Source organism: Notolepis coatsorum (genome assembly GCF_963971535.1).
Source record: "Notolepis coatsorum genome assembly, chromosome: 4".
NCBI classification, from domain to species: domain Eukaryota; kingdom Metazoa; phylum Chordata; class Actinopteri; order Aulopiformes; family Paralepididae; genus Notolepis; species Notolepis coatsorum.
The window spans coordinates 26,945,404-26,958,133 of NC_140168.1; the positions used below are offsets into that span (position 1 = coordinate 26,945,404).

Consider the following 12,730-nt stretch of genomic DNA (forward strand, 5'->3'; position numbering starts at 1 on the left):
GGTGTGTAGAATAAACACTTAATCACTTAATTACATTTATGAATTGAAATAGTATGCACTTTTATGGCAAGGAGTATTCGTCGGTATATCAATAGATAATGTCCAATCTCTGAAGGCGCAGGTGGTAAATATACGACCTGGAATAGTTAAGGAATAACAGCAATGATACTTTAATGATTATAGGCTGGATACACTAGAGGGGGTTAATCCGGTCGCTTGTAAGCCGACAGGAGTAGGAGGGGGGGGGGGGGTAGAATCCAGCTGCCTCGTCCGGCCAAGGGTATCCCAGGTGAACCCACTGTAGTGCCGTTCAATGCGCCGGCGATCCTTGGACCACAGATGAAAGCAGGTGGACTCTTTGTGGGCCGGCTCTCTCCGGTCCACGGGGGAGAGATGTGGAGAGACCTCGTCTTGCAGAGCGTCTCCTCACCTTGCGTCCTCTCCAGGGGGGGGGTTTCCAACACACGGTAGTGTCGGGGGTCTTTATCCATAGAATAATCAAAGTATCCAAAGCATAATCCGTGCCTGGGAAGGCGGGCTGTCGTCGGTAGAATAATCCGGTATACAGGTCCACTCGCTCGTCGGCTCTGGGGCTCCTCGGGTGCAGCTTCACATAGGGTCAACCACCCTGGGTAAGCAGCCAGTTCTCTGCCCGAAACGATGGGGTACTGACTACGGTAGTATTCTCACCGCACGAAGCACTATATATTAACAGACTATTATTAGCTTAATAGACTACGTCCAACTCGACGATATAGTGCCAAATATGACTATTCAAATATTAATATACACGATGTCTCAATACCGATGGTAGGCCGAACTTGGCCTTACTCCCACACGTGGCATCGCGGGGAGGCTTTACGTCTGTGACTCTATTGGAGGGTAAGAAACTGGACTGAAAAGAAAGTCCTACTTTAGTAGCGCAGTATATATACGCACTATGAACAAATAGTCCCATTAGTGGTGCGGTAGCCAAATTCCTACGCGGAACTAGGACTTGTTCGTACATGTCGAGCGGTACGTTTGAACTGGGTCTGAGGGGTATGGCAGCCTGGCACCAAGGTCTCGACCAATAGTAGAATGGAGACTATTATGGGATGTTCAGTAGGCTAGAATGGATATTCAATGCATATTGTACAAGGAATATACAAGGGATATCAGGGAATATTAGAGAATATACAAATACAATTAAATATATATATATAAATAAATATATATATATTCGGTTTAATCTGGCCCTTCACAACAGCCACCCCCTGAATAGGTCCCAGACCTAATCAGTTAAACGGAGACAGATTAATCGCGTTGTCTATTTACACATAAGGGTTTGCTGTAGGGGTCAGTCAACTTCACAAAGTCATAGGGTTGTAGGGTCATGGTCATCATCGATTGTGTCTGGGAGTCGAGGCAGTTCTATGAGCCTTGCCACGGGACGGGTGTAAGTGCGACCCTGGACGAGCACTTCAGCTGCTCGGACCTTGCCGTCGGCACCGGTGATCACTTTGCTTACGCGGCCGGCCGGCCACATAGCTCTGGGCAGTGATTGATCAATAATCATGACGACTGTTCCTTCTGTCAAATTGTCTCTCTCCTTTACCCACTTCTGGCGGGTCTGTAGAGACGGTAGGTAGTGTTTAATGTCATCCGGTAGATTGGGGGCTCTGCGTAGGCGACCACCCACTCTGATGAGGGTATGAGCGTCGCTCTCGGGGGCCAGGTGAATTAATCTGCTGTCGGATGGGACGGGCTTTCCTCCCTGTAGACAGGCCAATTCATCGGGGAACGAGTCTCTCTGGGCTCGCTGCAGTAGAAGCAATTCTGCTTCCTCGTAGTTAGCCGCTGACATATCAGCGGGGGACTTGCACTCCGGGTGGTACCGCAGGAATGTTCTTTGTTGTGCACTCTCTATGGACGTGCAATCGTTTATGTTAGGGTCGGTGGAGGCTACGGTGCTCAATCCACAGAACACAGACTTCTTAATTTCCACCTCCTCTGGACTTGCTTCCCTCGGGATAGGCATGGGCCACTGTCCTTCCGGGAGTCTTAGGAATGCGGGGCCGTCACTGTAGACATTGCGACGGGTGAGGTCATCCAGGGGCATCCCCCGGGTGATGACGTCAGCTGAGTTCTGTTTTGTATCAACGTAGCGCCACTCTGTTTCTCCGGTTAACTCTTCGGTTAAGTCTTGAATCTCGGTGACTCTGACTCCCACGAAGACTTTGTACTTGCATGAGTCCGATTTGATCCAGGCGAGTACCGTCGTGGAATCTGACCACAGGATTGTTCTAGACACCGGTATGGTGAGCTCACGTTGGATGAGCGTGGCTAGGTGCGCTCCGGCTAGGGCTGCGCAGAGCTCTAGACGTGGGATAGATTGTTGCTTGCGTGGGGCTATTCTCGAGCGGGCGAGGACAAATGCTGTGTAGATCTCTCCCCCCTGGTCTTGGGCCCGCAAGTAGGCTACTGATCCGTATGCGACCTCTGAGGCGTCACTGAAGACGTGTAAGTCCATTTTACATGTCTCTGGCCTCACCGTGGGTGGGAAGTAGCTTCGGCGCATATTAACGCCTGGGAGTGAGTGGAGCTCCATCTCCCACTCTCTCCAGGTGGATGCAAGTTGTGCGGGAATGGGGTCGTCCCAGCCCTGGTCCTTGTCCCACAATGCTCGTACAATCATTTTTGCCCTGGTGGTGTACGGTAGAATACATCCTAGCGGGTCATATTGTCGGGCGAGTGTTGTGTACACACTCCGTCTGGTGGTCGGCGCCGCCGCCGGCCTTCCCTGCTCCGTAGTCAGGGGCTTGTGTCTGTAGTGAAGCGAATCTGTTTTGAATCGCCACACCAATCCCAGGGTCATCTCCTGGGCTTCTCCCGGGATTGTAGCCATCCAGGTCTCGCTGCTGGCTGCCTTGTCCTCGGAGGAGAGGCTGCGCAGTACTTGCGGATCGCTGCTGGCCCACTGCCTGAGATCAAAGCCGCCTTTGATCAATGAGGCGCGGAGTTTAATCAGGAGAGCCTCGGCTTCTTCCTGGGTTGAAAGGCTTTGTAGACAGTTGTCTACGTAGAAGCTGTTCTTTACGCTGTGTCGGACCTCTTCGTCCGCTGCTGGGTCCTCTGCTACATGTTTCTGTAGTGCAAATGTCGCACAGCAGGGGCTGCACGTCGTTCCGAAGGGGAGGACTTCCCATTGGTAGATGGCTGGGTGCTCATCTCCTGGCTTCTCTCTCCATAGGAACCGTAACAGGGGCTTGTCCGCCTCTACTAATCTCACCTGCAGGAACATTCCTTTAATGTCCCCGCTGATGGCCACCTTTTCCTGGCGGAAGCGGAGTAGAACGCCGAGTAGGGAGGGGCCGAGTGTGGGACCGGGCAGTAACTCTTTATTCAGATTTTGGGATCCGATCTGGTAGCTGCAGTTAAATACTATGCAGTCTTTACCGTTGTGATGGACCTTGTGGTGGGGCACGTACCACGATTCAGTGGTCTGGTCAGCCTCTTTAATGTCCATCTTTGTGACGTGTCCCGCTGTGATGAGCTTATCAATCTCAGCGCGGTATACACTCTCTTGGGCGGGGTTCTTGGCTAAGCGCCGCTCCGTGTTCAGCAGGTACCGTTCTATGGCGTCTGTCTTGGCGTGGAAAGTAGGCATTCCTTCTCGCCGCAGGAGTGGCGTGGCGTATCTCAACACGCCGTTGACCGGGACTCTCTTGGTCCCTGTCTCGAGGAGGTGAATGGCGTAAATGTCATCTTTAGAGCGAATGTCTTTCTTTCCATTCTTAAAGGGCATTTGTTCCAAGCTCCATAGCCGCTCTACGTGTTGCAGGAGTGCGGTTTCTCCCTCTGTGACTCGGGAGTGGAGACATCTAGTGGCTGTACTTCGGTTGAGAGATTTGGCGAGCGGGCCTTGGAGAGTCCATCCCAAACGGGTCTCGACTGCTGCAGGACAGCCTCGGGGTCCGGTATGAACCCGGTCTATCGGGACAATGAGGTCTGTATGGTCGGAGCCTATCAACAGGGTCGGCATAGCATTGTCTATGAGCGGGGTCGGTAACTTGCGCAGATGTGCATATTTCTCCATCAGCTTGGCGACGGGGTATGTGTACCGCGACAGTCCTATTTCTTGGCTGGTGAAAGCGTCTGCAATCTGGTACCGTCGCTCAGGCTGGCCGCTTGCTGCGATAGAGAATGAGACATTCTCGCCCTTTATCGTCTTCAAATCTCGTCTTATTGTCCGAATTGTCATTTGGGTTTCGCTTCCCCGCAGCCCTAGCTGGGCCGCAGCGGAGGCGAGCAGCAGGGTCTTCTCTGACCCGTCATCGAGGACGGCGTAAGTGTCCAGGACTTTATTCTGGTAGCTTAGTGTCACACGCACTACTTTTAGGAGTACTCGGGCTCCACTGCTGCTGGCGGGAACGATGTACATGACGCTCGCTTTGCGGCTGGATGGTGCAGGTGAAGGGCGCCGTCTGTTACTGTCGTGAAGTATGTCCAGATGGGCTCCATCGCACTTGGTGCACCTTTTCTTTAAGCGGCATTCGGCTGCCATGTGTGAGCGCGCACAGCGAAAACAGCGCTTGTTGGACTTTATCCATTGACCTGCTTCCTCCGCGTTCAGCTTGGGGAAGGAGTCACATTGCGCTAGCCAGTGTTCTTTCTCACAGTAGGGGCACACTATCTTCCACTTCTCCGTTCTGGAGGGGGTACTGTGGCTCCTGCTGCTCGGTACTGACTCCGATTGGTGCATCACAGTCACCGATCTTCTTCCATCATTTAGTCGTCTGGTTCCTTCTCTGGAGCCAGGGGTGCTCCGTCCGAATGTATCTAGCCGTAGGCTGCTGACTTCTCTCGCCAGGAAGTCTGCTAGATCGAGGAGGTTCGGTTCGGGGCCATTCGGGTCTCTGTGGTCCCTCTGCCGCCTAAAGCGCTCCTGACGAGCGGGCGGCAGCTTCTCCAGAATCCTTTCCACATTTGAGTTGGCGTAAAGTTCATACTTCCCCTTCTCTCTTTGCGCTCCCAACATCCCTACCAGGGACTGCACTCTGATGGACAGGTCGTCCAGTGCTCGATTGTCTATTGCTGGGGGTAAGCGGTCGATGTGTCGGATCTCCTGGATCACGTAATCCCATATGCGCCCATACCTCTGGTCCAATGCTACCAGCGCTGCTGTGTATGGGGTGGTGGAAGTCGCGTAGGCGAGCGCTATATTATGTGCGCGGGGCACCTTTAAGTGCTGCAGTAGGATGGCGTATTTGTGGCGTTCATCCAATACATCCACCAACATGGTCTCCAGACACATGCGGAGTTCTGTATACTGGGCCCGGTTCTCTTGGGTGAAGTCGGGTACCATAGGCGTGCCAATGTATGACGCTGACTGTGGATACATCGGCGAGCGTTGGGGGGGAGGCCTCCTAGGCGAGTCTCCTCCCGCTCCTTGGTATGGGCTGGTACCGGCAGTGTACCATGGCCCGCTTGTCCAGGTGCTGTTCCTCGGTGCGGGTCGTGCGTCGTGCTCACCCGTGTATAGAGTCGGGGGTCTGTAGCGCAGCTCCGCGGGAGTATAGCCTGGGCTGTACCGGACCTCCTGGTCCGGTAGAGTACTGTGCTGTCTTCGGGCGCGGTTCTCCTCCTCTTCCTCTTCGTCTTCAGTTAGGTCATCCAGTGCTTGTAGTCTCTGGTTTAGCCTCTCCACAGGATATGCTGCTCCTTCCCGGTTGCTAGGTCTCGCTTGGACCGGTGGGGGGAGGTGGTCTGTGGGGGGTATAGACCTCGTCTGTTGGTCAAGTTCAGGGTTGTTTACTCGGCTAGGGGATGCCGCCCTGGAGGTGTGTCTAGACGAGTTCCTGGAGCCTCTGGCGGAGGGAGAGGGTGTTGTCCGTCTGATCAGCTGTTCTATTAGTTGCGCTTGCTGTCTGTCGCGCTCTGCGTCCCGTAGAGCACCAGCAGCTGCTCGCTGGCTGTCTGCTCGGTCTCGGGCCACATTCTCTTCCATCTGAATGCGTCTTATTTCCAGGCGTATGTGCTCTTCTTCGCTCCGTTGCTGTATCTGCAATCGATCGCGTTCACCCTGGAGTCTATCGCGTTCAGTAGAGGCTTTCAGGCTGACGAGGAATGCCTACTGTAGGGTCCTCTCTGCCTCGCTGGGAGAAGGCGGTTGTATAGGGGAGCCTTCCCTCGGGGTACTCCTTGCGGAGCCTTGGAGCTCTATCTCCACGGTGCTCTCCCCGTCTTCTTCCGTGCCGAGTTCTCTCTCGGTAGCGTTGTATTCCTCCCGGGACTCATCGGGGACTACTTCTTCAGTACTGGCGGGGTGTGAAGTCATGTCTGGTTCCCACTGGTCCCCACCGTGAACTTGGTCAGTTACATTAGAGCCCGTAGGGGCCTCTATGGTCGGGGTAGTCTGGGCGTTGGGGTTAGACATACTTTTACTTTCTAGTTTTACCGCGTTTACTGTTAGTAGAAGACTAGGTTGTTGACTGACAGCGTAAGCCTCTAAGTACTGAGGGAGCCGTCGTTCGCGCTGCGGGCGTTGGTTAGGAGGATCGTTTCGTGGAGTGTTCATCATAGGCCATTTCAATATTAATAACACTATATTAATATTACACTAATTACCATCCGGCTCGAAGGACCAATTGTAACTGAGGGGTACAATTCCCTGACTGTATTACTAGATATGATACTTACTACCACTACCTTTGTACTTAATATTCGGCCACCCAGTACACGGCATAAATATATTATCATGAACACTCTCACGTAGATGAAACGGATCCAACACAAATGTACGAATTAGAAACAGGTCTTTATTTCCTACACAGCGATGGTGTGTAGAATAAACACTTAATCACTTAATTACATTTATGAATTGAAATAGTATGCACTTTTATGGCAAGGAGTATTCGTCGGTATATCAATAGATAATGTCCAATCTCTGAAGGCGCAGGTGGTAAATATACGACCTGGAATAGTTAAGGAATAACAGCAATGATACTTTAATGATTATAGGCTGGATACACTAGAGGGGGTTAATCCGGTCGCTTGTAAGCCGACAGGAGTAGGAGGGGGGGGGGGTAGAATCCAGCTGCCTCGTCCGGCCAAGGGTATCCCAGGTGAACCCACTGTAGTGCCGTTCAATGCGCCGGCGATCCTTGGACCACAGATGAAAGCAGGTGGACTCTTTGTGGGCCGGCTCTCTCCGGTCCACGGGGGAGAGATGTGGAGAGACCTCGTCTTGCAGAGCGTCTCCTCACCTTGCGTCCTCTCCAGGGGGGGGGGTTCCAACACACGGTAGTGTCGGGGGTCTTTATCCATAGAATAATCAAAGTATCCAAAGCATAATCCGTGCCTGGGAAGGCGGGCTGTCGTCGGTAGAATAATCCGGTATACAGGTCCACTCGCTCGTCGGCTCTGGGGCTCCTCGGGTGCAGCTTCACATAGGGTCAACCACCCTGGGTAAGCAGCCAGTTCTCTGCCCGAAACGATGGGGTACTGACTACGGTAGTATTCTCACCGCACGAAGCACTATATATTAACAGACTATTATTAGCTTAATAGACTACGTCCAACTCGACGATATAGTGCCAAATATGACTATTCAAATATTAATATACACGATGTCTCAATACCGATGGTAGGCCGAACTTGGCCTTACTCCCACACGTGGCATCGCGGGGAGGCTTTACGTCTGTGACTCTATTGGAGGGTAAGAAACTGGACTGAAAAGAAAGTCCTACTTTAGTAGCGCAGTATATATACGCACTATGAACAAATAGTCCCATTAGTGGTGCGGTAGCCAAATTCCTACGCGGAACTAGGACTTGTTCGTACATGTCGAGCGGTACGTTTGAACTGGGTCTGAGGGGTATGGCAGCCTGGCACCAAGGTCTCGACCAATAGTAGAATGGAGACTATTATGGGATGTTCAGTAGGCTAGAATGGATATTCAATGCATATTGTACAAGGAATATACAAGGGATATCAGGGAATATTAGAGAATATACAAATACAATTAAATATATATATATAAATAAATATATATATTCGGTTTAATCTGGCCCTTCACAACAATTATTATTATTATTATTATTATTATTATTATTATTATTATTATTATTATTATTATTATTATTATTATTATTATTATTATTATTATTATTATTATTATTATTATTATTATTATTATTATTATTATTATTATTATTATTATTATTATTATCATTATTATCATCATTATTATTAGTAGTAGTATTATCATTATTATTATCATTATTATCAGTATTATTATTATTATTATTATTATTATTATTATTATTATTATTATTATTATTATTATTATTATTATTATTATTATTATTATTATTATTATTATTATTATTATTATTATTATTATTATTGTTGTTGTTGTTTTGTGTTTCCACCAGTAATCCTGTGTTCTCTGCTCCAGGGTGAAACGGGTAAAGAGGGACGTTCGGGGCCCTCGGGTCCTTCTGGAGAGCCAGGTGTGACCGGGCCTCCGGGTGTGCAGGGCAAGGGGAAGGACGGGCACAACGTAAGATATGAAATATGACGTTTCTCTCGTCTTCTAGTTTATTTACAGAAAAAAAACCTGTTCCGCACGTTCATATACCACACTGTAGGGCTGTCAGGAAGAAATTCAATATTAAAATTTGAAAAAATATGAATATTGAATACCAAAAAATATATATTATGGCACCACATTATTGGTACATACCATTATTATAATTTTTCTTTTTATTATCTTTTTCCCCCTTTTCTTTTTCCGTTTTTCTCCCATCCCAATTTTAGTCGTTATGCCAATTCCCAATCCCCTTCCTGGTCGTTGCGCACTCTACCCCCTACTGTCGGTCTGGGAGGGCAGAGACTATCACATGCTTCCTCCGACACATGTGTATCCAGCCCACCGCTTCTTTTCACCTGGCAGCGCGGACTCTCACTGGGAGGGTGTAACGTGTGGAAGGTCACACTACCTCTCCCAGATCCTTCCCTTGCTGTGCAGGCGCCCCGGCCGAACTGTAGGAGTCGCTGTTTACAACGACCAGGACCCACCCACACCGGCTTCCCACCCGCTGACACTGCCAATTGTGTTAGTATGGACGGTCGGCCAAGCCGGAGGTACCGCAGCCGGATTCGATCCCACTGTCTCTGTGGTGGTAGACAGACGCTTAGTCCGCTGCGCTACCCAGCCGCACCTACATACCATTATTTATATCAGGTGAACTGAAAATGTGTCACTGGTCCCTTTTTTGTTACTTTGGAAAAATGTGCCAGCAATACAAGCCAATAAATGAGTGGCTTTTTTTCCATTTGTCTAATGATGTTCCAATTGATCCAATACTACCCATCATAGCAAATACAACAGACAAGTTTCAAGTTTCTTTAATAGTTGTCATACAGAAGAACAGAATACTTTCATACAAAATGCTTCTTACTGTTACGCTCCAGAGACTGTGCTAGACAAGATAGTATCAAATAACATAGTATATTTTTATGTTGCTTCGATGTGCTGATAATATATAACCTTGCCTCGTTTATAGTCACATTGGGGACGATGTTCTTATAGGGACAGGAACATACAGTATATTCACTGGCTCGCTGCCAATCACCCAATTAAAGAAATTAAGAACTCTCATCTGAAGTGTCTTCCGGTCGAAACTCTCTCACGTTCTGCACGTTCGCACAGCGAGTAAACGAGCCGTCACCTCGTAACTCATCTAAATCTAGGTCGCGGTGCGGCCGGCTGGCTCCACGCGGCGCGCTACGAGGCAGGCAGCGCCCGCCGTGCCAACAATTCCACCTGAGTCGGCGCGTTTTTACTGCCGCAGCTCAACGTGTTCCTCCGTTGCCATGTTTCTCTCACCTCCAGACATCTGGTCAATCTGCTGATTTAGCCCAATGGTATTAATGGCAACAAACATCATTAAGATGTGTATATCCCATTAAAAACCAACACAGTTGCACGTTGTGTGTGTGTGTGTGTGTGTGTGTGTGTGTGTGTGTGTGTGTGTGTGTGTGTGTGTGTGTGTGTGTGTGTGTGTGTGTGTGTTTGTGTGTGCGTAGCGTGCACGTGCGTGCGCGCGCCTCACAACAGCACTTGTGTTCTTTACTAGCGGCAGGTGCAACGCCCGCAGCGGTGTTACAATGGAACAAAGTAGCAGAGCTTCGACTGTTACTGATTTATTCTCAGAGTGAGGGCCCTCGCGGTATATAATTGTAGACCTGAGTGGATGCAGAGTGGTTTGATTGATGTCATTTGTGATGTTTACAGGGGGACGCAGGACCACACGGAATACAGGGACCTCCAGGGCTCAAGGTAATATCATTTTGGGGCAGTTTGAGAGGACGTGTCTGGTGTCTGGTGTGTGTGGGTCTGTGTGTGTGTGCATGTAACTGGATGGATTAGAGTGTTTCTGTGTGTGTGTTTTTGAGGATGGGTGTATGTGTGTGCGGGGGGGGGGGTGTTGCTTTGTGTGTGTGTGTGTGTGTGTGTGTGTGTGTGTGTGTGTGTGTGTGTGTGTGTGTGTGTGTGTGTGTGTGTGTGTGTGTGTGTGTGTGTGTGTGTGTGTGTGTGTGTGTGTGTGTGAGAGAGAGATTGTGAGAGTGTGTGCATACATGCATGTGTGTGCGGGTGTGTCAGTACGATACGTGTGTATGTGTTTTTGAAGATGTGTGTGTGTGCGTTCAGGGGGGGTTAGTTAGTGTGTGTGTGTGCATGCGGGGGGGGTGGTTAGTGTGTGTGTGTGTGTGTGTGTGTGTGTGTGTGTGCAGGGAGGGTGTGGTTAGTGTGTGTGTACGTGTGTGTGTGCGTGCAGGGAGGGTGTGGTTAGTGTGTGTGTGTGTGTGTGTGTGTGTGTGTGTGTGTGTGTGTGTGTGTGTGTGTGTGTGTGTGTGTGTGTGTGTGTGTGTGTGTGTGTGTGTGTGTGTGTGTGTGTGGAGAGGTGCTGGTTAGCAAGGTTGCCTAAGGTGATTCCACGCCATGCACAGGTGCTCTTTCGTCAGCGGGGAAAACACCATTTCTCTCGTCCCCAGTGAACGAAACAATTCATTTCTGTTGAAAGCAACAAAAGCAATTTCTATGGCCACCGCACTGTGACCAGCAGCACCCCAGCGCTGACGACCGGCGCCTCTCTGCGGTGAACGGCTCGGCGCTGTGGGACACGGGATGAGAAAAGCCAGACGACAAGAGGGCCTTTGGTAGATTTATGGTGTTAAATCATTCACCCTCGTCACCTTTACCATTCCCTCTTCTGAGTAACAAAATGTCAACGGCAGATTGGATTTATTTCTTTCTGCCAGAGATTAAAAAAAGAACAATATGTTATTTCTCTGGGAATAGCAGCCACCACAGAACGTGACAACAACTCTACCCAGCTAAACTCTCTCAGACAAATAGGACATTTGGGACACACAATCCCATTAAAGGTGACATTAAAGGTGCTATAGATAACATTCAGCCACTAGATGTCGCACTAGAACACCAGCATGTCATTTATCCAATCAGGTTGCATTCCACATGAGGAAATACATGCACACAACATGTAAACAACAAAAAAAATTTATGATAAATTAATTATTCAATCTTTTGGACTGCATTTATATATATGGACTGCATTTAATAGCACTTTTATCCAAAGCGCTTTACCATTTATGCCTCACATTCACCCACATATTCACACACCGACGGCAGAGGCTACCATGCAAGGTGCCGACCTGCTCATCAGGAGCAGTTAGGGGTTAAGTGTCTTGCTCAAGGATGACCTCTTTACCTCCTGAGCCACTATCACCCCTTTTTTTCACCCCAGAATACCTATATTCTGCACCTCCACAAGCTCTGTGGATTTTTCTTTTTTTTATTGATTACTCTACATAAAATGTAGAACTTGTTTAACTTAACTTTTTATTAAAACCTTTTCAGGGCCAGACAGGGTCCCAGGGACTCCAGGGCATGCCAGGAGACAGGGGTACCCCAGGAGACGGCAAGACGGGGCTTCCGGTATGGATGCACACATGCTAAACATTCATCGCTAACATAATCTTCTGCCTGGCACATTTCCCAATGCATGTGATTTAAAAATGTTACTTGTCATTCACAGGGACCTCCGGGGCCTAATGGGGAGTCTGGACCTTCGGTAAACATTCTTCTAACAATGTAATTTTAGAATGTTCTACATAATTGTGTCTAACTTGACTGTGTTATTCTAATATCGCTTTACGTGTTTTTTTTCTTTCGGATCAGGGCTTGAGAGGTTCACCAGGAGTCGCTGGAACTCAGGGCCCTGCTGGTCACAATGTAAGTGCAAAGATAATCAACCATATTGCACTGTACACATGTTATTACTAGGGACACACAATGTAAGTGCAAAGATAATCAACCATGTTGCACTGTACACATGTTATTACTAGGGACACACAATGTAAGTGCAAAGATAATCAACCATGTTGCACTGTACACATGTTATTACTAGGGACACACAATGTGAGTGCAAAGATAATCAACCATGTTGCACTGTACACATGTTATTACTAGGGACACACAATGTAAGTGCAAAGATAATCAACCATGTTGCACTGTACACATGTTATTACTAGGGACACACAATGTGAGTGCAAAGATAATCAACCATGTTGCACTGTACACATGTTATTACTAGGGACACACAATGTGAGTGCAAAGATAATCAACCATGTTGCACTGTACACATGTTATTACTAGGGA

At 48.8% G+C, this 12,730-nt stretch overlaps 1 protein-coding gene across 5 annotated transcripts in view; it reads left to right on the forward strand.

The window, feature by feature from the left end:
- The window catches only part of col22a1 (collagen, type XXII, alpha 1), a 142,989-nt gene that overhangs the window by 108,839 nt on the left and 21,420 nt on the right, over positions 1 to 12,730 (forward strand). For all 5 annotated transcript variants that reach the window (XM_084313585.1, XM_084313586.1, XM_084313587.1 and 2 more), the window contains 5 exons: positions 8,441 to 8,545; positions 10,283 to 10,327; positions 11,930 to 12,007; positions 12,108 to 12,143; positions 12,251 to 12,304. In XM_084313585.1, the coding sequence (XP_084169711.1) occupies positions 8,441 to 8,545; positions 10,283 to 10,327; positions 11,930 to 12,007; positions 12,108 to 12,143; positions 12,251 to 12,304 (318 nt within the window). The remainder of the gene's footprint in view (positions 1 to 8,440; positions 8,546 to 10,282; positions 10,328 to 11,929; positions 12,008 to 12,107; positions 12,144 to 12,250; positions 12,305 to 12,730) is intronic.